The 27,590-nt window shown below is 39.5% G+C and overlaps 1 protein-coding gene across 1 annotated transcript in view; it reads left to right on the top strand.

Annotated features, from left to right (window-relative positions):
• FREM2 (FRAS1 related extracellular matrix 2) overlaps positions 1-27,590 on the top strand; it is a 158,686-nt gene that overhangs the window by 56,204 nt on the left and 74,892 nt on the right. Inside the window, exons 3-4 of the mRNA XM_032611517.1 lie at positions 15,862-16,008; positions 22,860-23,090. Coding sequence (XP_032467408.1) covers positions 15,862-16,008; positions 22,860-23,090 — 378 coding nt within the window. The remainder of the gene's footprint in view (positions 1-15,861; positions 16,009-22,859; positions 23,091-27,590) is intronic.

The raw sequence follows: 27,590 nt of genomic DNA on the forward strand, positions 1-27,590 counted from the left end.
AGTGAACCAACCACATAATCTTATGAATTTACTCCCTGGCAGATTAGCTAAAAATAATGGTCTAAAGTAGACAACAGTTATTAGAATATATGCTTTCAAATATCTCCACTATGAGAAAAATATTTGCTGTCAAGAAGGCCCTCATTTATAAAAAAAAAAAAAAAAAAATCTTGAAAAGATAAAGTTATGCATAATTTAGGCTGAATTAATTAAGAGAAGTTTTTTAACCCCTGACAGTTTTTAGGTAAAGAGGATTAAAACTGAGGTTAGGAAGAAAGAAGGGAAATTGCAGAGCTGGAGGGCTGGCATGAAAGGAGTAAGAGCTTTAAATGACCAAAGGTGATTGATTCCTCCAGAGAACAAAGGTGCAGAAGAGATACACAGAGACAAACTTTGCCTACCTGGCAATATTGCCTGGGTCCTTGATGGAGCCAGAGCGGAGTTCCAAACACTGGCTAGGTGTAGCCTACCAAACTAGTCCAGACATCTTACTTCAGACCTTGATCAAAAAGTAGGGCAGTTTGGTCCAGTTCCCTTTGTTCAAATTCACTTAGTCCAGCATCTATAATTTCTATCACGTATTTCCTGATTTGAGCCCTATCCCTCACCTCTCCTGAGCCTCTCATTTTGAGAAAAGAGAAACAAGATAACCAAAAAGAAAAGAAATGTAAGTGTTCCTCACCACTTTACTCACTTTGTTATCAGTAAGGTACTAAAAGATACTTACAAGATTTTCAACTCTTAAGAAAGCATCCTGGGCTTCCCTGGTGGCACAGTGGTTGGGAGTCCACCTGCCGATGCAGGGGATACGGGTTCGTGCCCTGGTCCGGGAGGATCCCACGTGCCGCGGAGCGGCTGGGCCTGTGAGCCATGGCTGCTGAGCCTGCGCGTCCGGAGCCTGTGGTCCACAACGGGAGAGGCCACAACAGTGAGAGGGCCGCGCACCGCAAAAAAAAAAAAAAAAAAAAAAAAGAAAGCATCCTGAGAGTCTTCTATATTCCTAAAAGCTAGTTTTCCCATTATTATTCTTTCTTTTTTTTTTTTTTTTGCGGTGCGCGGGCTTCTCACTGTTGTGGCCTCTCCCGTTGTGGACCACAGGCTCCGGACGCGCAGGCCCAGCAGCCATGGCTCACAGGCCCAGCCGCTCCGCGGCACGTGGGATCCTCCCGGACCAGGGCACGAACCCGTATCCCCTGCATCGGCAGGCGGACTCCCAACCACTGCGCCACCAGGGAAGCCCTACCATTATTATTCTTTAAAAGGTACTCATGATCTGGTTTTCTGTTTGTGTGCATTTTCTCTTGTAAAGATTTTCAGTTTCAGTTTCTTGAATATATGTATGTATACGTTGGTGTATATACTCTTCTATACATATATACCCCAATAGTGGAGTTAATTAACAATTTGCATTTGTTTCTTCAGTGGATAAAAGATATTTTCCAGCAGAGCTGGCTAATATCATTGACAGCAGTCAGTTGAGATGTGAATCAGTGACTCAAAGATGTTCTTCTGCTTCCTTCTAAAATTGATGAGTACAGAGCTGCTGTATTTATTCATATTCTCATGGGAAGTAGTTACTGATCAGGGTGAGGAAGACGTACAGACTAGGGAACAATGTGCTTTCAGATTTTTAAAAATCTGTTTATCAGCCTTAAAGTCTTTGTTGCAGCATTATCCTCTTTCCAAAACCCAGCTAAGTCCGTCCTTCCCGTGCCTGTTGTTTTAATAGCTTCAGAAGCATTCTTCTCAGTAAGCCTTTAAACCCCTTATCAGAGTTGGGCAGAGCATAGGGTTCAAATAGCCACAGGGGGTAAGATCCAACTGCAAATGGGAGGCTGACATGGCTCTTTGTACGCTGTTGGTGATTTTAGCTGTATGTTTTTGGAACTGGCCAAAATCCTAATCTTTGTCTCTTCTGACATCTGAGCCCGCATTTGACTAATTAAAAAACAGAGCTGAGGCACTATAGTGTTAAGCCACAAAAATGGCAAAGCTTGTGTCTCGAACAGTAAAGGTGGCCTCTAGGGAACAGGTATACCAGTAATCAGTCGTATTTATTCGAACTTAGTTTCTTTTTCTTGGCATTCTACAAGGTAACGCATTTACTTTTCCATTCGGATTAGGAAATGGAAGTGCCTTGAACCAGAATTTATATAGCTGATAGGAGGAAATCCCTTAATTTTGTTGGTTTTTTCTCCTCAAGATTATGAAGTACAATTCCAACTTTTGGTGTCAAATGTGAACAATTATGTTACTTGGATGTGATTGACACTACACAAGGCTCTCTGCTCATATCTGGATTTTAAATGCTTTATACTTGAAGCCAACTTATCCCAAAGTACATTCTATAGAACAGAGTCTCACAGGCTAGCTTCAGGAACGGGTTCCCTGGTGAAATGAGATTGAGAAATGCAACACACTCTATTCCCTTCCTTGTACAGGCTCAGTGACATTCGTGTATCAAAGGCCCTAAGAATTGCAGCAGTGAAGAATTCTGTTTATATAGCTTAATCCCGGGATATTTCTCTCCTAGTTGACTCAGAGTGATTTTTTTAAACACAATACCTATTAACAGACAGGAAAAATAAGGTTTGAATAAACGTATTCAGGGAAATGCTTCTCTAATTTGTTCAGTGGAAGACCATTAAAGGACTGTGTATTCTATACTTCTGGAAAATGTTTTGGACAGTGTTCTCATTCTTTGTAAAAGCAAAAGAAAGGGGGGTGTGTATGTGCGCACGTGTACGTGCCAGCACACGTGCATTTGAATAGGTAGTATTTCTCCTTTCAACTACAGAAAAGCATGGAAAGCTGGATGACCCGTGTCCAGTTTTGTCCTAAAATGACCAGCTCACACTCCTAAAATGACCTTAGGAAGTGAAGCCCTTCTACTTCATACTCTCAACTCTCAGGTGTTCTGGTGAAGCCTAATCTCCTGAAAACCTCTAGAAGGGAAATCATTGCCCACATATTTGATTTCATACTAAAATCTAAATCATGCATACATTGTCCCTTTGGCATAGTTTGTGCATTTCTCAGTATCCTCACTCCTGACTTCCCTGAGGATTAGCCATAAATTTTGACTGTGTAGGAAAACTACTGGCTCAACTACTTCCTGCAACAAGAGAATCAACTCTTTGTACTGGAAACTTTCCACATCAATGATGGTTTTGAAAATCTCTGCATATTTATGTAAAAAGAGAAGGCGGGTTTGTCATTTGACCACCTGTATTATCAGTTCATAAGAAAACATGGAATTTATGGAGAAAAGGCAAATAATATGTTTATGTTAGGTTATATATGTTGATATGTCAGAATATAGTAAGTTTTAGATGATTGACATTTGGGGTCAGATAATTCTAATTCTTTATGCACAGTCAAATCTTGACTGTCCTGTACATTGTAGGGTCCCTAGCCTCCCTGGCCTCTACCCGCTAGACACCAGTAACATTCCCCTCTCTCTCCCCCATTGTGACAACCAACAATGTCTCCCAACATTGACAGATGTCTCCACAAATGCAAAATCATTAACCCTCTGCCCACCGCTGGGAACTACCCATCTAGACTAGGTTATGAGCTGCAAAGTCAATGTATGGCTTTCCAAGTGTGCCTCTACAGAGTTTTCTGTGACCCATGAATTCTTTGCAGTAATCGTTGTCTCAAATCTTCAGAATATTCAAATCATGCCACCGGCATTGCATATTAACCAAGTGAAGGAAAATGTGGTTTATCTCGGCCTGAAAGCGAATTTCGTCATACTGAGCCACATTTTATTTTAAGCTGAGAGAGATAGGAGTCAGAGAGAGAAACTTACCTGTGGCAGTTTCGGCAAAAGTTTTTCAGTCTGCCAGTTCAAGTATTCATGATATTGATTGTTTATGGTGGGCATTTTGGTTAGCCATTTTATTTATTCTTGGGTAAATTTGAATATCCTAACTATTCCTATTTTATTGTGGACAAAACTTTAATTTTCTTATAGCAATATTCATAGACTTATTGGTCTATGAATATTACTATATTCACAGCAGTATTCCATAGCCAGTGGAAGACTCATTTATCTTCCACTGGCAAAAACCTAATTTGGGGAATTCCCTGGCAGACCAGTGGTTAGGGCTCCTGGTCTCATTGCGAGGACTCCCCAGTTCCATCCCTCGTCGGGGAACTAATGTTCCACAAGCTGGCAGCGGCCAAAAATAAATGATAAATAAATAACATTATTTTTAAAGAAAGAAAACTAATCTGGGGGGGTACTTGTGAATGATACCTTTGATTCCTAGTCCAACTTTATTCTAACGAGTCCTTGAATAATTCTACCAAGCTAATATTTCTTAAAGTAGAATTCAGATTCTTTCTCTACCCCAAATTTCCTCCATCCTCCCCCTGACTACGCCCCAGCCTATCTCCTCCTTTTCCGATGTGCTTCCGCAAACCCTGCAAAGCTTGACTGTTCTACTGATGAGCACACCAAGCCGTCCTCCTGCACCTGTTTTCCTGTGATTTCTTCCCCTCCCGAGTGGCACCGTCCTTCCTCCCCCGCCCCGTGGCACCTCATGTGTCAAGACTTCTGTGGTCCCGGTTGAATGCCCTCCCGTCCCTCCCAGGTACTGTAGGCTTACCCTTTCACCTTACATGTTGCATTATAATTGACATATGATTTTTGGTTTACCCTCCTTACTAGAGTCTGTCTTACAGAAGGGACTACATGTGAGCCCTCCTTATTCTTTACAACACATGTGTTTGCACAGAGCTCTGTTTAAGCAAACACGTTGCTGTATGTTGTCTAAATTATTTCCCTGCAGGGTCTGGTGCTCTAAGACCATACCAACTTGTCTTTATACTTATTGTGTCTTTTTTCTTTCTCTTTCGGCAGCTATATATGACAGTAAAATCACCAAGAGCGGATGTATTTGTAGCTCTGGCATAATTTTAAGGGGACCAGAACAGTCACCAAGGAGTCTGACTGATTAAATAATGCACAAGTTGAGCACAAAAGCTAGCTTTGAGAAACTAATCTGAAATAAATGAAAAGAAAATGTGGGAACAAACATGACATTGATGGTTTTCTACTCCTTCTCTCTCTCTCTCCCCTCCCCCTCTCTCCCTTTCTCTTTCCTTCCCTCCTCCTCCCATCCTTCCTTGCTTCCCTCTCTCCCACCTTTCTTGACAGACATCAGTGATGTGGCTGTTTCTGTTTGTCACAGGAGCGATAGCCAGGTAACCAGATGTGATATGATTCCATAAATTTCTTTTTAATTTTAAATCTAAAATTTCCAAACCTTGGTTTTACTTCTGAGAACAAATACACCTAAGAACATGTTACTGACTCAGATTTGAAAACAGTGACAACAGATTAACCTAAATTTAGTGCTAGCCTCCTAGGACTCTAAGTCAAAATTCACTCACAGTATTTTAATTATAGAATGGTTTTTGTGCTGCCGTTCCACACTGATCCCTCCATCCTAGCCATCAAATTTAAATTGTGGTAAAAATGTAAACAAGTTAGGTTAAAGAAGGTTTCTTTGTTTAACAGCCATATTAAGGCACTTCTGGATGTCCCCCCCCCCCTTTTATACATTCGTCTCAAGGTGGATATAACACATTTTCAAAAGACAATCCAAAATAGAGCTCAAACTATAATCCTTGTTAATTGTAATGGTTGTGTCTTCTAGTAATGTGCACGGCGCTCTTATACAAATAGGAAGCAACCTCCCTTCACAGGGAATTGACTAAATGGTGCTAAATGGAGAGGTACAGGAGAAAGAACCATTGCTTTCATTTCCCTGAAGAGTCTCCTTGGGGTGAGGGGAGATGTCTGGCGCCACAAAAGGAATTAGGCTCTGGTTTGAACAGAAACCTGAAGGCTATTAAGTTTATTTTAAGAATGTGTTGCCAGGGATCTAATAAACTTATATGTTGCCTCAGGCAGTGCATACGTGAAATCTTGCTGCACCAGGTGTTTTGGTTTGCATTTTTTCCTTTCCCCAGAGGCAGGAGAGGGTGTGGTTCTTCTTGACAGACTTAACTCACTTTCGATAAAGTAGTTATTGTTTCTATGAAAGTATGGCAGTTTTTAAATTTTACTGCTATATGTAAATGGGGGGAAACGATAGAAAATTATCTGGGGGCTGCTTTACAAAGAAATGGTAAGTCCTCCCACATTTATTTATATATATTATATATATGTATTATAATTTCGTATCATCTTAAACACAATGTTTATGATCTTATGCTTAAACACAGTATTTGAGATCACAGTCTGTTAAATGGAAAGAGCGGTAGCTTAGGAGTGAAAACCCCTGGGGATTTATTTCTCTTCTGCAAATAGCTGCTTTGTAATCTTATTCAAATCACAGCCTTTCTGGATCTTGGGGAAATGGAGCTGGGAGAAAAGATGCAATCTAGAGTTCATTCTTGCCCTAAAATGCTTGGAGTTTATACTTGTCTTGTTCAGCAGATAATTATTTCTTGAATTAGTTGGTGTTCTTGTTTAGCATACAGAATCCCACTTTCATTTTCAGAAAATAGTTTCCTTAGTTACTCATATTACTGCATTAAAATGACGGCGCTAGCTTTTAATTTAGACTTCGCGTGATCCTCTGGAGCACGCATGTTGTAAATGAGAGTTCACCTTGAAATTATACGTTTGCGTTGTCCTTTGTCCTCTGTAGAGGTACATCTGAATTCCTTATCCTAGCGTGCATCCCAACAGTGAACACATTCATTTCACAGCGTGTAAACTCCTAATTAAGAAAGCAAAGTATTGCACAATTAAATCAGGTTTGTTTAAGGAAATATTTTTAAGCCCTAAATTAGGAGATATAAACTCATGGTTCTCCCCTTACTTTTTTTTTTCATTTTTTACAGGGACTGCAAGTAAGCACATTCCTTTTTTTTGCTAGGGATGGAGTTGGGGGAAGGGACCATGCTTAGAGAACTGTGGAGGATCCCTGCAGGCTGGGGCTTGCCGACTCTGCCCCAGCTGTGGCCCTGATGGAGCACATCATTCAGCCTGGAAGAAGCGTTTTCCTCCCAGTGCTCCTTGCTTTTGGCTATGGCCTCAAATTCATTCAAAAAATAAGAGAGTCATACCCTTAACTTAGGTTAATTTTTCTGATTCAGTCTCAACTATTTCAAAACTGACCTTCATATCCATTTTTTTCCCACTTAATTCTTACCATTTGTCAGCCTTGCTATGAATTAACACGAGAGGGCTTGCTGATGGTAGAGGGAAACACACTCAGATCATCAGTTTTGCTTCTATCCGATGGCACTCATTTAGAAATTAAGTTAACGTCACCTGGAAATAGAATATTGACCTAAAGGACGTAATCTGATTACTCAGAAGAAGTGTAAAAACAATATTAGCAGTTTGAATTTGAACCCTAAGTTGATCACATACTATATCTATAGAATTTAAAGTAATTTAACCTGACACTTAACGTCATCCATAGAATGTGAAGATGGGCTAACCTGCAGGGCTATCGTGAGATGCATTGAGATAACATACAAAACATCAAAATCACCCTGACCGTGGCCCCCACTGTGCCCAGCCCTCCTCTCCAAGCATATTCAGGGTCCCCAAGGCTGAACTGACGTTCAGCCAGTTTACACCTGCCCTCAGGTGAGTTTTAGTTCTTTTGAGCCATTGCCTTTTACGACTGGCCGGTGCCTGTGTTGTGCCAATCTTGCTGGTCAAAGGCCATGCTTCTGCCCACGACTAGGTGTTCTCTGTACTCAGCCCAGGGCCACCACCACTCTGCCGGGAATACCAGTTGCCATGTTCAGCCCCCCAATAACAGGGACCTGCCTGTGGCCCCAAGGCCCCCATAGAGTGGGTGCCAGAGCTGTGGGGTGATCTTTTCTGTTCTATTGAAGGGAAAGGATGTTTCAAAGTGTGCTGCTTGGAACCTGGTATAAAAAAGTAGATTAATTAAGCATCTCTTTAAATTTCCAGTTATGGTTTTCTCTCTTCTGGGACCCATTCATCCAGGAACCTGGGCTCCAGCTAGAGATGAGTAATACCTTCTTACTGTACTCTGAGTCCCTACTTTGAGCTGACGTTTAAGACTTTGTACAGAGGCTACAATATTGTACCTGGCACATCCATTTTTATAACCGTGAGTTCTCTGTTTAGAGGTCCCTTGGAGTCCAAGAAAATCAGTTTCCGTAGGGTCCGTTGCTCCAGTTTTCCAAACAAGCAGAAAAAGGCATGAATCCCCATCCTTAGCTGTTGCTTAAATTGAGATGCTAGAACACAGTATCCTAAGATTCTCTAGGATTAGGAGTTATTCTGCATCAGAATTCATTCCATGTATATTATTTTCTAAGAGGTTCAAGATAACCCTATGAGTTACCTAAATTCTCATAATATGTCCAAATTATAACAGGTAGCCATGCAGGGGAACCCGTCCACCCTTTACCCGTGAGTCATGACTGTGTCTGAAGCCTAGTGCTATTCTGACTAGGGACAGATCTTGGAGGGAGGCCAGGGCTGCCGATCCCAGAATGCGGTGAGGATTCATTTCAGCTCACACTCTTGGGCGTGAGCCAGGGGAAGGATTGATTAAAGGAAGGCCAAATGCGTGTGGAGGAAGAACACTTCCACTCTCCGCGCCCCATTGTGCCCTGTCCCCAAAGACTAACCTCTTGTGATTTGTATTGAGTAAACACAGCTGATTCTTGTTCTTCGCGGTAATGTTCTATAAAATCACTGTGAATACTAAATGATAGCTCCCAGGGGAAATACAGAGTTAGATTCCCCTGCAAGCCTCTGGTCATACATTTCATCAACCGATCAATACACAACCTTGTTTTCCGTGTGTTTCTGTTTAAAGACACCTTATTTGATATATATGTTGTTGATCCATTAACAGTGAACTCGTGGTCATCAGACTGTAACTCGTGCCTGAATGAAACTTCTGGAACATGTGTATTTTCTCCGTAAGGGTACATCGCAGCCTTCTTGTGCTCAGGAACACTGCACAGCACTTCAGCACTATGATTGGGGGCTATTTAAATAGAGAAATCACCAACGAAAAGCACAAAAATGTGGAAAACGTGGCACTAAATGGACGGCGAAAAGGACACTTGTTTACAGTACGAGAGCCGAAACAAGAACACTGGGTCAGATGATGCAGATTTTTCAAAACTGCTCAGCAAGTGTCCGGCAAGCCCACAAAATAAATGTTATCGAGTGGATGAATTCTTAAATATGGAATCCCAGAGTAATTAGAATTGTCTGTGTATTTATTAACCTCTTGTAGAGTAGATGAATGGGAATTCAAGTCTTTGGAACCTCGTGTATGAATACCCATTATTTACACATTACGGGTATATGTGTGATCAAATCATGTCCCTAAGGAATGAACCTACTCGTATTAAAGCAGATTGTGATGCTCTTCTAGATGCACATTGGTGTATTTGTCAGCCCCATATCCACCTCCGTATCACTTGGTAACTTCTTATCTTTAGAGCTTACCAAAGAACAGAGGGTAGAGTGTAAACTAATCCAGGCTTGAGCTCAATTTTATGTAACTTGTATGACAACGACCAAGTCATCACAGCTCCATGTCTGCTTTTTTATTAGGAAGGGTGTGCTTATAAGTGCCTTGCCTGAGAATAGCCTAAAAGACCTCTACATGAGTGTGTATATCCATAGAGGTCAACGTGTGCCGTGCCTGTTTCTCTCCACCTCTGGGTCTTTGTCATGCTACTTGTCTTTCTATACATTTCTGTTTGTATTCTTTCTGTGTCTTTGTGGATCTGACCCCCTGTTCTATGCTGCCGCTTTTTCAGAATGTGTATAGCAGTGGGAATGGCATGGCTAGGTGTGTACAAAACGGAGGAAGAAAATAATATCCCAGTTATTGAAAGTTGTATTGCAGCAATTTTGGAAAAGATTATTGGACTAAATCCTTGGAGTTATTAAATAGTCAGCAAAATTATAAAATCTCTTGACAAGTTTTCTGGGTCTGTCTGCCAGTTCTTCTGGAGTTCCGTCGGTCATACTAAGGCACAGCTGCCCTCAGATCAAGGCTCTTCATCTCTGGGGGTCTGGGTCAGGATTAGCACCACTACCACCCCTTCCCAGGGCAGATTTTGAATGCATCTTGACCACTCTCTCTTTGTCTTTAATATCCAATTACCTAAATAGGAAAAGGAGAAGGAAATAAATATTGAGTAAATGTCCTGAGCTCCTATCAAATTCTTTGAAGTTCCCTTTCTACTGGATTTCTTATCTCTGTTCTTATACTTAATCTTCCAGGAACACTTCCCCTCCCCTGCACCCATCCAACTTTTTAAAATAGCTGTATATTTGATTTCCAGGTCAGCTTCCAGGCTGAACTTAAGGCAAATGGAATTGTAGCAAGCTAGAAAATCTTAGCAGGTTGGAAAAATTACCAACGGATCATTTTCTATTGGTAGCTAACTTTTCTTCAAGAAAAAAAAAAATTGTCAAAGCTAAACGGACACCCAGAAATGATCCTTATTTAAGCACAAGTCAAAGTCGTGACACTAATTTCGTATTGAAAAAAGTATGTTCTGTCTTTACAGAAATCAGGGAGCCCTAAGTTCCTAGGGAGGGCTAATTGAAGCTTGTGACTCTTTGTTATTCTAAAAAAACTTGTGTTCCCATTGAAAAAGAAGATGAAGACGACTAAAGACCAGCTGGAAAAGTTCAAAAGAGGTCTTTTCATCAAAACCTTAATGGCTGTGGTGTCAGGGTTTGGGGACAAAGCATTTGGGAGTGTAGTTATCAGCTGTCAAGCTGTTGTATGGATTTATGACACAATTTACAAACTTTAATTTGTTTCCAGTGAGACGTTGAGACTAGCTCCTTGAGCATCATAGATGACAGAATCTATTTTAGAAAAGCAAAGAATCACATTGAAGTGAAACTTTGCTGGTTTTTAAAGTTGTTTAACTTCATCTGAAATTTTACATTCAGTAAGCTGTGTCAACAGTGATTATTCCCACTTTGAAGTTTTAGAGGAATTTACTTGGTAGATAATTAATGAATAAATAACATGTCTTTCCATTCTTTAGATAAAACACAGAGTTCCATTATGCAAGGCAATTTTAATAATGAGAGTTACAATAAACTTCAGCTTAGTTCCTCAGATCCTTATATCACTCCTGCATAATAAGTAGTGCCTAAGATTTTACAGATTCTGAAATGCAATATGATTTGCGTATGTAGAACTCAAAAGAGTTAGGTAGTAGTTAATCCCATTCAGAGTTAAGCTTTATACATTTAACTTTGTAGTCTCTAGCAAAGTATCGACTTAAAAATCCCCGATGTAGAGTGAATGCTGAACGTTTAAAACAATTGCCTGGAGCATGTCACTGTCTTGCAAAGCAAAGTTTCTCAGTATTGTTTTTGAATTTTATTTCAAATAAAATCTGAAAGTGGTCGGACATATAAAATCCTTGGCAAACTTGTTCAGCTGTGTGTCACTTGAAACCCCTGATTAACCAGTAACCGGGCACCCTCTTCCTTCCAGTACATAAGCACCAACCAGAAAATAAGTTTTATAATCTGTAAGTAGAGATGAAATTAGCTATCCTTAAGACCATCCTCATGATGGAATGGAAGGGTTAAACAGACCTTTTGTCATCAATAACCCATGGAGGTATGATCTAGACAAACACAAATTCCAATAATTCACATTCGTAGGTAATCATTTAAAATCTTTACATAGTGTTCATAGAATAGAAGTATGCAAGACATTTTAGAAAGAGTGTCAGTAAAAATAATTTTCGGGCTTCCCTGGTGGCACAGTGGTTAAGAATCCACCTGCCAATGCAGGGGACACAGGTTCGAGCCCTGGTCCAGGAAGATCCCACATGCCACAGAGCAACTAAGCCCATGCGCCACAACTACTGAGCCTGCGCTCTAGAGCCCGTGCGCCACAACTCCGGAAGCCCCTGCGCCACAACTACGGAAGCCCACGCGCCACAACTACGGAAGCCCGTGCGCCTAGAGCCCGTGCTCTGCAACAAGAGAAGCCACCGCAATGAGAAGCCTGTGCACCGCAATGAAGGGTATCCCCGGCTCACTGCAACTAGAGAGAACTCACGCAGCAATGAAGACCCAGTGCAGCCAAAAATAAACAAATTAAATTAATTAATTAAAAAAAATTTATTTAGGGAATTCCCTGGTGGTCCAGTGGTTAAGACTCAGTGTTCTCACTGCCAGGGCCCAGATTCGATCCCTGGTTGGGGAACTAAGATCCCACAAGCCATGCAGCGTGGCCAAAAATTTTTTTTAATTTAAAAATTAAAGAAATTAAAAGTAAAAATGAAAAAAAATAATTTTATTAAGAGAAAATGACTCAGTGCTAAAAGGGATATGTTACATTTATATAGGATATTTATATTGCCCATTAAATGAAGCACTACTGAACTTCTTTCAACCAAGACATTAGAGTGTCTAATTCATTAAATTGGCATTTTTCTAACAGTAAGCAAAATGAACTCCCTGCCCTCCTGGATCATGGGTGACAATGGGAGGAGACAGAATGAACAAACAAAAAAGAAAGCATAAATAGGATATGAGGTTATGGAAAGCACTGGAGGGAAAAATTGCCCAGAATAAAGGAGCTAGAGAATTCTGGAGTTTCCACCGGTGTTTGTTGTGTCCTATTAAGTGTCAAGGAAAGGCCTCATTGACTCAAGATTCTTAACACATGCAATATTTAGAAAAAGGGCAATATCACATCTTAAAATTAGCTAAAAATTGTTAAAGAAGTAGAGAAATGGTATGCTTAGTGATCTCATTCTTAGACATAGGGGAAAGAAATAGGAAGAAAGTATACAGAATTATAATAAAATTCATTTGTTAAACACAAGAGTTACCAAATAAGTCGGAGGTTATTCATCACAAGTCAAGTAAAACTGTAGCATGTGCTTTGTTTTTGTAAGCTGAGGGCTGTTATGAAATAAGGAATGAAAGAGGAGTCACAAAGGAGCCATTTTATTACCAAAAATCATACTTATCCATAGGCTTTTTAGTCAAGGGAGACATCTTTAGACCTCATTGTGTTCCAGGCACTATGTTCGATTTGGCTGCTAGAAGGATGAATTTGACCAGTACTTGTCCTGGGGAAGTGCACTCAGGAAGTTAGTGGCAGAATACACATGAAGATAAAAGAATTACAATTACTGTGATTGGAGATACAGAAGAAGTATACACTGCATGGTAAGCCAGGCTTCCTGAGCTTTAGGTGAGCTGGACCTAAACAAATTGCAAGGAGGAGTAGGAAGCTAAAGATATTCTGGGCAGAAGACTTCCCACATGCAAAAGCATGTGGGAAGAAAACAGTGAGAAGCTAGATATGACCAGCTGTTTCTCTCCGTGGAGAAGTGATAGGATGTGAAGCTGTAGGTCTTTGGACGGACAGGAGTGGCTTGGTATAGCATGACAAGAAGTTTGGAATAAAATCTAGGACTTGATGGAGCCACAATCTAATTGAGAGAGAAGTGTGGCATAAGGTTGTTTTCAGGTAATGATTAGTTGAGAAATCAGAAAGGTTTTGTGTATTAACTTAATTGATTAAATGTTATTCTGTTCTTGTTGTTTGTCTATGCCTTTCTAGAGGAAATGTTCCCAGTAATAGAACATAAACACAATAATGTAAAAAAGTATTTTTAAAGACAATAAGGCCAAGTGTTGGCATGGTAAAAGAATGCATGCCGGTCAATCTCTGACAAAAATGAGTACAATTAGTAAATGTGTACAGTTAAACAATATGAGAGGATATCTGCTAAAGCACAAAACTGCACACAATAACCAATAGGTGAAAAACTGCAGAATCACAGAGATGAGAGGGCTGGGGTCGCTGCAGGAGACTTCACGAAGGGGATGGTAAAGGGAGCCTTTGAGGAGTAGAAAGTGCAAGCAGAAGAATGATGGGGGTTATCGCTGTAGGCAGAAGCACGGAAGTAACAGAAAGAGTGAGGGTGGGAAATCCATGGAGCAGCAGGACTCTTGGATGAACCTCAGAGTGAGCAGATTGGAGACAGTGGGAAGAAGACAGGGCAGGGCACGTCTCACTTGATCCTCACAGCAGACGCAGGCATTAATTAATATGACCCTCATTTGATTCTCCGGATGAGGAAACTGAGGTCTAGGGAAGAAACTTGCTCAAAGTCAGACAGCAGATAAGAATGAAGTGGGCTATGAACTCCAGTTCTGGGTAGCCCCCAGCCCGTGGCCCCTCCTCTCCAGAACAGTACCCAGTGTCTAAGACGTGGCAGGCATAGTAAGTTCTTAAGGACAAAATGTGGAATGAATTTCCTGTTCTCCAATCGATTTATAGCTTAGATTTTTAAAATTAACGAAAATGACAGGTCCGTAATCCCATCAGCTTAAAACACCAAGCAGCTCCGTATTTGAAGTGTTTCATGTTACTACGTCACTGCATGCACAGTATCAACACCATTCGTTTCTGTATTTTGTGTTAAGTATTTCAACAAAAAATTCTTTTTTTTTTTTTTTGTTTAATGCCTGAATCGCATTTCATTGATTCGATGGACCATAAATAGAGTAAACTCTTAAGATTTTTGGTTTGAGGGCTATTATAGAAAATATTGCAACGAATAGTCCCTTACAAATAGATTTTTGCTTCTCGCACAGAAGGACTTACAAGATCAAATGGTATGAACGTCTTCTTGTCTCTTGCACACATTGCCATGTAGCTGTCTAAATGGCTCGGTGCTAATTTACAATTTAAACAGCAATAAATAAGAAAACCAATTTCCCTAAATAATCTCGGCTGTGCTGGGTGTTCATTTTAATCTTTAGTACGTGTCAATTCATAACTCGAAGACACTGCAATTTTTTTTTAAATTTCTAGCAAAGATGAACATTTTTTTCATGTGTTAATTATGTTTTCTTTCCCACGTGTGGATTTTTTTGCTCTCAGTCTGTTAAAGCCTTGATGTTTTCCTGTCTCATTTCTTTTTCTCTAGTGTAGCCCTGTGTGAACTCAGAAGAGAAGAAACTGGAGTTAAAATTGTGTCTTTAGCTGTGTTTATTATTTGGGCTTTTTTCCCCCTTTTACAGAAAGACTTAAAGGAAATTATTGATGCCTTTGTGTATAAACTTCACCTTACTCTGAAATAATTGGTGTAGATCAAAGGAAGTAGAGGGATACATGCATAGTGATCAGCTGATAACCGTTTCTCTTTTCTTTCACCTAGCAGAGCAGCTTTCACATTAGAGAGATCACACACATTTTCTCCTGATAGGCAGCTAGCTCCATTTTGGTGGGAAGGTGGGAGGAGAAAGCCTTATCTTCAGAGTAGAATGGAATCAATGAAAAGACCTGTTTGCTTTAAGGAATGGAGTGGAATCTAGCGGGGAAGGGAGGTGGAGAAGGGATATTTGTTTTTCCTTAAGTGGTTATAATTAAAGCCTTCCACCCAATTGCTCAGTGAACCAGAAAAAGGTATTTGTGAAGTTGTGTGTGTGTGTTTAACATCACAGAAGAGCCCTGCAGCTTTCTTTATAGAAAAAATTGCTCTCCAGCGGCACCTTGTGGGAAATGAGTCATCCTGCAACTTGGGTACTTGACTTTGGATTTAACAAAGTTGCTTTTGGTAGTTCTGTGTTCCTTCCCTCTGACCCACTTCCCCTGCTAAAGATCAAGGGATTTTGCAAAGAATTATGTCAGTTGTATTTCTGCATAACAGTCAGTGAACAGTAAGATGTATCTTCATGTATGGATCCTAGATTGTGAATCAAACCAAGTAGCTAGAGTGATTCGTCATGTTGCATCATTAAAGTCGTCTTTGGAATGTCTAAGGTTATTCATTCAAGAAACCACTAATTCGAGGCTTTAAAATTTTGTTTTCCAGGTGGAAACAAGTTAATCAAGCAGCATTTTAGTCTGAATTGGGCATGGATCTCCTTTGAAAAGGAATATTACTTGATCAATGAGGACTCCAAATTTCTAGATGTCGTGCTTAAACGTAGAGGTTATTTGGGAGAGACTTCCTTTATAAGTAAGTTTAATTTGCACTTCTGTCTCAAAATCCCATTTTTCTAGCAAAAGTTCATAATTTTTCTATGATTAAAAATGTTGGGCTTTCCTGGTGGCGCAGTGGTTGAGAGTCCGCCTGCCGATGCAGGGGACGCGGGTTCGTGCCCCGGTCCGGGAAGATCCCACATGCCGCGGAGCGGCTGGGCCTGTGAGCCATGGCCGCTGAGCCTGCGCGTCCGGAGCCTGTGCTCCGCAACGGGAGAGTCCACGACAGTGAGAGGCCCGCGTACCGCAAAAAAAAAAAAAAAAAAAGTTTAGTTTTCTGCTCTAGTTTTAAAGCTTAGGGAGATACTGACAATTAAAGGTTCTTTACTAAAGAAACATGCCAAAAGTTTTGTGCTGAGGCTAAATCAAAGAGACAGAGGCTGAAAAAATAGGAAGTATGTAATCAAAATATATACCTCTTCAAATCTTCTACCTACATATGATATTTCTCTGATATAAAATAACTTTACAAAATGACAGTAATAGCTCATAAATTAAAATAACTTAAGTGTCACTAGATCTTAGAATAGGCTTAGGCAACTCTGTAATTTATAAGATAAAATCCTGCTGAAATATAAATTTATGAAGGCTACTTTAATACTAAGTAAACAAAAAACTGTTCAGTGATCTATTAAGACATTGAAGTGTAATTTACTATCTGTTTGTTGCATTTGAATGCTCTGGTAGGTCACTAAAAGTTTCAAAAACCCTAACACTACATAAGAGCGCTACATAAAAGATAAATGTTGTGAATTTTCTTCCCAACAGTAAGGTGTTAAATACTAATCCTTTTCTGCTGCCTTACCCTTTTAAATAAAATCAACAAGGACCTACTGAATAGCATAGGGAACTCTTTATGGGAAAAGAATCTGAAAAAGTTTGGATATATGTATATGTATAGCTGAATCACTTTGCTGTACACCTGAAACTAACACAACATTATAAATCAACTATACTCCAATATAAAATAAATTTTTTTAAAAAAAGAGTCAAAAGCAAATGAGTAAACCTTTTTTCATCTCCAAGCTCACATTCAATTTCATGTAAACATAAAATAGAGAAAAGTAGGTATATTAGTCATTTTAAACAGTAATATAATCAGCACAAAATATTTGGCATGGTGATGAAAAATAATAGCACCCCAGGTGATTATATTATTTTTGGTACCGTGTGTTATATAGACATCTAGGCTGATAGAATTTTCATGCGGTGAAAGAGACTTCATTGTGAGTATCAACTAAGGTAGGAATCTAGGAAAATGTTGGCAAAATAAAAAGCTGATAACCCTGTGTTTGTTTCCAAAATGATTATTTGAGATTTTACTGGTCCATGAAATTCAAAAGCCTTAAACAGTAGATCCCTATCAACACACACACACACACACACACACACACACACACACACACACACATTCTACACACCATACTTTTGCCATGAACTCTATCCCCACCCACCTGCCATGATTTCCACTGATGCTGGGATGCTGGATATTAATTATCCCTTATTTCCAAAATGCTTTTTGTTTTTTAACTTTAGATGACGGTTTTTCACATTATGCTTTACTGACCCCTCAAGGCTCCTCTGGCTTCAGGAGTGCGGGTCCACCTGCAGACCCATCTGGCAGCTCTGCTTTCATCTTTATTTGCCTGTGCCTCTTTGTAGGCGGTCATTTACAATCTGTGTTTAACCTTCTAAAGCACAGTGAATGCTCTTATTGCCCTCAAAGAGGCGTGTTCTTTCTGCGCACACACGTGTGCCCTTCAGATCAGGAATTTGATTCTGCCTTACGTATTGTCAGTCAGAGATGCACCTTAACTGTGCTTTGTGCTTGAAAATGTAGCAGATAATTCACAGGGAAAGTAATAACTAAAAGACAGAGCACCTTAGCAGTTCTTAAGGATGCTTTCATCTATTTGCGTTTTACCTAAATTCCCACTCCTAGTGAGTATATTTAGTTATTCACTCCCATACGGCCCCTTGATAGCAATGGGAAAGTTAATGGTTGAAAAATAGTTTTAAAACTATCTTTTCAGATTTTTCTCTCTGTTGCCCTTTTTTAAGCTGAATGCTAAAATATTGAACGAGCCTCTTTTTTTCTCCCGAAGTTATTTTTTCAATGAACTATTATTTCCTTCAGGCGTGGAGATCATTCATAATTCTAAAAAGGCTCTATAGCGCTACTTGGTTAACCTCACAATGTTACTTAGTAACCCAGGGTGATAGAAATTTGGAAAGACTTCTGTGTGTGGCCCATACCCATCGATCATTGAAGATGGTAATAGAATTCATGCTAGGACTGGCAATGGAAAAGTCAGGTTAAAGCAAAGGGTAGCCCTGTAGAAGTTCTGCAAGGGATGTGTTTCGTATTACTGTTCCCCTACAACCTCCAATTTCATGTATGGAGGTTTAGAATTAGATAGCTTGTATTATAGCTAAAGACAGAATATCATTTACCCTCAGGCACACAGTTAATAAATCATGTATTTTGTATATGTATTTTCTCAGAGATAATTGTTTATGTTATAAGCATTATAATCCATTAATAAATTAAATATGTATTTGCCTCTCACAAAAGAATTTCAATTTCAAGGATCTTAATGCTCCCAGTTACTGAACACGCATTAAATGCGAGATATTCCACCAAGCACATTAAGTGCTTTACCCATCTCTTTTACTGTTTACAAGAGTAAAGAGTATTTTTTTATTTTTTATTTTTTAAAAAAATTTATGTATTTATTTTTGGCTGAGTTGGATCTTTTCTGCTTTTAATACATTAATGTATTAATGTATTAATACATTAATAAATTTATGTATTTATTTTTGGCTGAGTTGGATCTTTTCTGCTTTTAATACATTAATGTATTAATGTATTAATACATTAATAAATTTATGTATTTATTTTTGGCTGAGTTGGATCTTTTCTGCTGCACACGGGCTTTCTCTAGTTGCAGCGAGCGGGGGCTACTCTTCGTTGTGGTGCGCGGGCTTCTCATCGTGGTGGCTACTCTTGTTGCGGATCACAGGCTCTAGGCGTGCGGGCTTCAGTAGTTGTGGCTCATGGGCTCAGTAGTTGTGGCTCGCAGGCTCAGTAGTTGTGGCTCGCAGGCTCTAGAGCACAGGCTCAGTAGTTGTGGTGCACGGGCTTAGTTGCTCCGCGGCATGTGAGATCTTCCCGGACCAGGGCTCGAACCTGTGTCCCCTGCACTGTCAGGTGGATTCTTAACCACTGCGCCAACAGGGAAGCCCTCTTTACAATCTTTTATTCACTAACTCAACTAGTATTTTCTTGAGTGCTTGTTAAGTGCCAGACACTGTGTTAGGTAATGGACTGTGGGGTGATAATAATGATAGCTAATTTATTGAGTTATTATTACAGGCCAGCCCTGGTTCTCAACACCTTACATAGTCAACCCCAAGAAAAGTGGGTCATTATATCCCCCGTTATACAGGTAAAGAAACAGAAAGGTTGTCATATCCCCAAAGTTACATAGCTACTAAGGCCAGAAGTGAGATTTGGCTCCAGGGCAGATTCTCTTAACTACCACCCCACAGCGCTTCTTAAATCCTCTGCAACCGAGGAAGTTAACTTGCCTATGATTTCATAGCCGCTGTGTGGCAGAGGTAGGACTGAAGTCTAACCTCTCATTCCAAAGTACCTTGCTTAACCCCCATACCATTCTTCCATGCCACGGGAAGAGATGCAATTGTAGTTTCATTTAGTAAATCAAAGTAATATGTTTTGTTTAATAATTATCTTTGAAAAAAGAAGCATAAATTTAAGCCCAATTTATGTAAGCCTTTTAATTTCCAGAATTCTTTTTCCCCAATATAATAATATTTTTGTAATATGTATGGTTTACTAGCTGAATATTTGTATCTCCAAGTAAGAGCAAAATTTTCGAACATTGTGTGACTGTCTTGTCTACCACATTAAAGTATGAACTAATCTGTCTCCTTCACAATCTATACACCATTTCTTCATCCTTTATTAAAATTGGGCACCTATGTAAGAGTGCCTCGTGGAGGTATGATGTATTTAGTAGGTATCTACCCACCCTCAGATCTTAATGCACATAAGACTTACATGGGGATCTTGCTAAAACGTTGGTTCTGATTGAATAGGTCTGGGGTAGGGTTTGAAATTCTGCATTTCTAACAAGCGTCCAGATCTGGTCCATGCTGCTGGCCCATGGACCACACTTTTAGTAACAGGGTAGACTAGCCCTGCACTTAGAATAGGTACTGTGTGTTAATTATGAAAAGGGAATCTTTATTTTTGACCCCAAGTAAATTTAATATTCCATCATGGTCTTATTGTACCTTTTGAAAAAGATGACATGCCCTTCGTTGTTTTCTCATGTTTGAGAAACATACCAAACAGTTTAAGACAATCTTTTTCATAAAATAGAACTGCATTCCTCTTCACCTGACAAATCAATGATATACTTCACATTCAGTTGGGAGTCTCTTTCAAAATCCACCACAAAATGACAGAAACAACTGAGATTTGGCTTTGCAACTTATTTTTTATTTAGGTTGGATGATTTGATTATCAGTTAGAAGTATGACTAGTTGGAGCTAGTGGACACTCCTTGTATTATACGGAGTCCTTTTGGTTTTTCACTGCCTTTTGAATCTCCAGGAAAATAATGCATTGTTGATGAAACAAAACAAATCGGAAAAGTGGGCAGTAGCTATCAGAGTCCAAATCATAGATTCTTTTGCTGGTCGTACCACTGGAGATAAATGGGTCAATGAGCCGCGTGTGTGCTGGAACCTCAAGAGAGAATGATTCCTTTCATCATCACCTCGGCAGTGAATTGTGGTGGATCCAAGAGGTGTTGACAGCCACCCTGTGAGCATTAGGAACCAGAGAGCTAACAGGAAGTCTGCAATGCTCAACAAGATACGTAGTGCTGAAATTCCTGGTTCTGTGCCCTTTTTTCTCTTGCCATTCAGTAAATTATGCTTCACCTCCTATTGAAAAAAAAGAATATTTCTGAGATCTATAAGACAGAAGTAGTTTAGTGAAATATTTATCTTCATCGTCATTTTAAGATGAAATAGTCAGTGATATATTCAGATGAAGAAATAAATATTCAAATTAATCTTGCAGGGTGGGATGAATTGGGAGATTGGGATTGACATATATACACTGTTGATTCTAGGTATAAAATAGATAATTAATGAGAACCTGAAAAAAAACTAGATAAATCTTGCATAAGCACCACAGGACAGAGGTTTTATCTGTTCTGTCTGGCTCATAGTAGGCACCCAATGAACATTTGTGATTGAATGGATCTTACTTGGTCCAGTTTCATTTCTAGTTTGAAGAACAAAAGGGCATTTTCTGAAAATAAGATAATTTTTTTCAGAAGTGAGAAATGGTACAAAGAATTTATTTTCAGACTTTTTAATTCTAATAGGCACAAGATTTTATTTTTCTCTTTTTAAATCTTTCTACCAAATTCTCTGAAAATGCCAATATTTTTGTTTTTTTGCATCTTTATTGGAGTATAATTGCTTTACAGTGGTGTGTTAGTTTCTGCTTTATAACAAAGTGAATCACTTATACATATACATATGTTCCCATATCTCTTCCCTCTTGCGTCTCCCTCCCCACCACCCTCCCTATCCCACCCCTCTAGGTGGTCACAAAGCACCAAGCTGATCTCCCTGTGCCACGTGGCTGCTTCCCACTAGCTATCTATTTTACGTTTGGTAGTGTATATATGTCCATGCCACTCTCTCACTTTGTCACAGCTTACCCTTCCCCCTCCCCATATCCTCAAGTCCATTCTCTAGTAGGTCTGTGTCTTTATTCCTGTCTTATCCCTAGGTTCTTCATGACATTTTTTTTTGAAAACGCCAATGTATAAAGGAATATATTTGAAAATTATTCCATTAACTTGTATCATTAAGAGGTTCTGATCAGTACTTGAAAATATACTAGAACAAATACTAACTGCAATTTTGTAATTTTTCTATGATGTTGAATTTGTTGACTCTTACTCATTGCTTTATAGATCATACATCTTAAGATTTGAGTATGTAGCATAGTAATGGCAAATAAAGATGCTCTTGTAATGTACTTAGAGACTCAGGGATCCTTTAACCTTCCCAGCTAACTGAAATGGACCTTGAGTGAACCAACAGAGTACTGCTCATAATAACCATATACATTTAGCTCTCCAATTCTCTTCGCATGGCTTCGTGGAATTCTGGAATGCTCCACAAAGAAAATCCTGGCAATAGTCATGTTGACAAACGCTGAATTAGATTTTTTAAGGGTCCTAGTTCCATTAAATGTTTAGAGAATATTTTAATTTTTTATTATCATGCTTGGCCATTTACAGCTTAGATTATCAAAGAATTCTTTGACTCACAGAGTCTCTTGCTGGCTTATATTTTCTAGTTAGAGAATTTTTCTTAAGTTTTTAAAATATAACACATGCAATACAACCCATGCAAAAAAGTAAATGTGAAGAGTTTTTAGATCGTACGAATTTGTGGGTGTGAGACTATTTCAGAATGTGAGCATCGATTTCCTCGGTCCTGTTTTACAAGTGGTTCTAACACAAACTTAGCTCAAAGAATATATAGCAAAACCATAATAGGGCAAGAGTAGAACAGAATCATGCACTGCTTAACACCTACAGTAGAACACTTTTACTGTAAGACCCATACCCAATTATCCATCTCATGGAATCAAGGCAGGATTTACTTTGCACTGCAGGATACAGTGACACACAAAAAATTAACAACAAGGAAAGCCTTAATAACTAGTTGAAAATGAAACAAAGGAAATGATACTGTGTTTCTGTGAAGGTATTGGCTCAAGAGATGGGACTGCAAAAAAAGACAAAGACTTCAAGGGCAAAGCACAGAAACAAGTGCAGTTCAACCCAGGCCAGACCCGGGCCACGTGGAGAGTGCGGATCCTGAGTGATGGGGAACATGAACGGGCCGAGACCTTCCAGGTGGTTCTCTCAGAGCCCGTGCTGGCTGCCCTGGAATTCCCTGCAGTGACCACAGTGGAGATCGTGGACCCAGGAGACGGTAAGAGCTACCATCAACTCAGTGGTGTTGTCACTGTTGGGTTTTTATGACAAAACACCTAATAAAGGAGGTTTTAAATTCAATGTTTGGATTTTCCATAGAGAGAACTTTCTAGATGAATGGTTCAGTATTCTCAGATATGCTGATGGGAGAGAGAACCCGAAAATTAATGAAAGGAAGCGATATTTTTTCAAGTCAATGGACTACAAATACACCTAGGATTATCAATATGTTCTTTCTCTTATTATAATTTTATCCTTCAGAACCGACGTCGCTCATCTCATTTTTCTAGAATTACTTCATGACTTTTTAAAGTCTTTTAAATGTGTTTTAAAATGTCCTTTAAACAAATGCTTTAAGAATTAGACCATTTGGGGATTAATTTGTTCTCCATATAACACTTTATTCAAATTTCTTCATATATACACCAGCCAAAACTTTTCATTCTGCCATATGTTTCCACATTTGTTACATAATACCCACCAACCCACCCCCTCTCCTTGGTGAAAAATACCTTGCATCATTGCTCTTAATTTCTATTAGATCATGTTTTCTTGTCAATGCACACCCTTAGCTGATGTTGGTTCAAGTGAGCCTCACTGATTTGAGTGTAAATTGACCTTTCCCTCCCCTGCCATACTCCTCCAGTCCTGACTTGTCTCGGTGCAGCCAGGGGAAAAAAAAGGTTGAATTTGCCTTTTGAGGGCTGGCATTTATACAAAGCTTGGTGAGCCTCCTCTAAAGCTGAAATCCTGTCAGAAGACAGACGTGACTTTCTTTTAAACCGCCAGCCTATTTATTTCGTTAGTCAGAAAACTCTTAAATGTTCTGTGAAGATACAATCTACTGAGTACGTGAAACGGAGACATATGTGGAAATCTCTGGGTTTAACAACTGAGCATAATTAAGGAGAGAGGATAAGAGAACCGGAGCTCCGGCTCTGTTTGTTTAACTAACATCTCTGCCTTTAGTTGCCTATGAACTTCAGTTATGTTTATCATTTCCGTTAAAGAACAGGACGGAAATGTTAATTAGCATTTAATTACATTTAATTTTATCTGCGTTATCTGGGAATAAACAATTAAATTTTCTTCTAGTCCTGAGTTTGGGGTAAGTGCTAGCATAATAAAGCTTTTCTCTCTTTTGAACAGGCCCATGACAGCTTTAATACATATAAACTGGCCCATTAGTTACAGTTTGTTTGAAGCCATTTCTTGATGTTTTATTTGCCCATTGGTATACTTGCCATACTTGACCCCAAGAATAGGACACTTAAACTCATTTGTGCCTTCCTATTTATAAGCCCAGAGTGACACACAATACTCCCTACCCGTAGTAAGTCTGAGAAGTGGGATTTTAAAAACAAATGCACACAATATACATACACACACACACACACACACACACTCCTTATATAATCTATACTCTTGAAGGCTACCAAATTAAAATTTGCCACAATTTTATTTTATGTAATGGTCACCTGAGTTGTCTTGGCAATTTTCTAGATGTTCAGCGCTATTCATCCCAGGCCACGATCATCCCTATGACGGCTGAAAAGTGTGCTGGCACAGCAGATGCCTAATATAATCCATGTCTTGTTGAACATCAGTGGTCTTGAAATGACAAGGCATGGGTTTGTTTCCCAACTCTACAATTTATAGTTGTATGAGATCTAACATCGAATCACATGGCTTTTATGAAGATTTAGTTTCCTAATGCACACAACAAGGAAAATTAATTATTCTCGTGGTACAGCATTCTTATGAAAGAGTTCCATACGACATAAAGCAAAATACAAATATTGTTGTTATTTCTAATAGCATACATACAATGTTAGATTTTTTGTTGTTGTTTATTTTTTGCCATTTGTATATATTGTCTATTATTTTCAATGTTAGATTTCATATTAAGAGATTAAATAACCTGATTTCTTTCCACAAAGGATCACTTTCCCAACCATTTCAAAATTTTGATTATTTCTTTCTACACTCGCTTGTAACTCTTCACGTGTGAATTCACTAGCTCTAGGAACCATTGTGCCTATAAGCTCTCCCTCTGCTGCTTATTAACTCTAGGACATGTTATGAGATTTTTTTTTTGCATGTATTAAAAATGTATCCAGCTCACACTTCTGCTGGGGACAGCACTATGTATTGGGGATGCAAAGATAATAGGATACAGTCTCTTCTATCAAAGAGCATGTGGTCTAACGGGAAGCAGAGCCCTGTAAGTAAGTTATGGTGGCAGAATGTGATGTAGTATCAACACAACAAAGAATGAACAGAGTGTTATGGGAGCAAGAGGGGGAATAATCAACTCTGCTTTATCTTAGGCTGGGAACTGCTTTTACTTATTAGCCAGTTTATATAAACACATGCAAGTACACACTTTTGCCAGTACTTACCAGTAACTGGTACTGATAACGATAATAACTGAAATTCATCGAGCACCTGCCGTGTGCCAGACAGTGTACTTAGCACATTATATACGTTCTTTCATTCACTCCTTTACCTCACTACCTTTCAGTCATGCGTACCGTTTAACTTGATGTTTATAGGATGCTCTCAATTCCACATGAGACAAATTTTAGAACATTTGTTCCCAAATTTTATGACAAAAAACTTAGGAACATAAGCTTTCTACACACACACACACACACACACATATACATACATACGTACATCATGGCTCCTCACATGTTCATAATTATACTCTTAGAATACTCTCCCTCGATTTATGTTTTTAAATTACATAGTCATGGCTCAGGTAAAGCTTTTTAATGACTATGACTTTATTCAGTAAATGAGTATCTACGTCTACCGCGAAAATAACAAACACCCTTAGGTGCTTATTTATTTAACTCGACTCAACAGTCAGTGCCCATATGGGTGCTCTGTAATGCTTCTCATGCCTCCAGATGTCTGCGACTCTCTGATTGGGCACCATGGCTCTATCTATAATCAATAAAGTTGACTCCTCTCTAAAGATTGGTGCAGTCGTTGTGTTTTCCTGCATCATCTGTGCAAGAGTGCAGCCTGACTCGAGGGGCAGACACCAGTGAGAGCCTGGTGCAACTGCACCCCATCCCCCTCCCTCACAGCCCTGGACTGGCCTTGGGTAGAATGGAACCAAAGCTCCCAAATGCCCACACACAGATCTCACAGCCATGCTGGGACCTGCCCCTGCCCATCCGGGAGGGGCCACCCGAGCGCAGTTCAGCTATCAGATGGGGCTTCGGAAGCCCACATTTTTGTCCAGAACAGACTTATTTTGTTGCATAAAAGTGGAGACTGAAAAGGAGCTTTTGGTACTATTCAACAGAATGCTGTTGGAGCACAGAGAGGGAATACAGCGTTCTGCCACGATTATGGAAATCGGTAACTTCCTAGGCAAATGGGTTTAGTCATTGATTAAGTAAATCAGTAAATTCAATTTCCTCATCAATTGAAGCCTGGGGTACAAAGAGAAAAACTAAAATAAGCAGAGAACGGACTGCGGAGCAGAGAGGTGAGCCTCTCTGTGTCACACCCCCTACGCCTCCAGGTGTTTTTGCAGCCTCAGGGTGCACACCCGTGGAAAATCTGCTACTGTTAGGAGTTTTACCTCTCTCCTTCATCCTCCTCTGTCACTTTGCTGTCCTCCCTTGTTTCACTTTGATTCCACAATCTCCATCTTTTGCATATGCCCATAGAAAGTTCCAGCTGGGAGGGGTTTTTAAGTGCATGAAATGTTTAACTCCTTTTCTGGATGAGGAACCCAAGAAATTGGGCCACCTTTTAGCCTCTGCCTAAGTCAACCACTTGAAAGCTGTTTTATTTGGTTTTCTTTTAGTATCGGCAGAGATGGGTGAAGTTACATTTCATTTCAGGGGATGGGCACTCCTCTGCGAAATTCCATTGAATGGTACCAGTTGTCTTCTGTTAAAAGATCCGCTGCCACTAGGCTGGATTGTGATCAAAAGCAGACAGCAGATTTCCATGAGACAAGAAGGGCTTTGAGGAAACTTCAGATCACTGTTATTCCTCCTGCCCTGTTTTCTAACCCAAATCAGAGAAGTCCGAAAGGATTATTCCTTAGGCAAAGGGTTTCATAATAATCATCATACCAGTCTCTACCACACTGGAGTGCCCACTGTGAGCCAGACACTGCATTAGGACCTTTACAACCTTATCTCATTCCAACCTTATGTTTACAACTCTGCAATTTATATATCAATTTCCAAATGAAATCTCTGAGGCTCAAAGAATTTATTTTCCTAAAGTCCCCCAGCTAGTAAGTGCCAGGGCCAGTGTTTGAACAGACAAATATACACACACACATATATGTATATATACACACACATGTATATACACACATGTATACACATACATGCACATACACGCACATATGTGTATACACACGCACATTTGTATATACGCGTGTGTGCATGTACACACACATGTATATACACGCGCATGTATGTGTATATACACATACATGCGTACACGCACACATGTACAT

This window comes from Phocoena sinus, chromosome 18, assembly GCF_008692025.1.
Source record: "Phocoena sinus isolate mPhoSin1 chromosome 18, mPhoSin1.pri, whole genome shotgun sequence".
Classification (NCBI taxonomy): Eukaryota; Metazoa; Chordata; class Mammalia; order Artiodactyla; family Phocoenidae; genus Phocoena; species Phocoena sinus.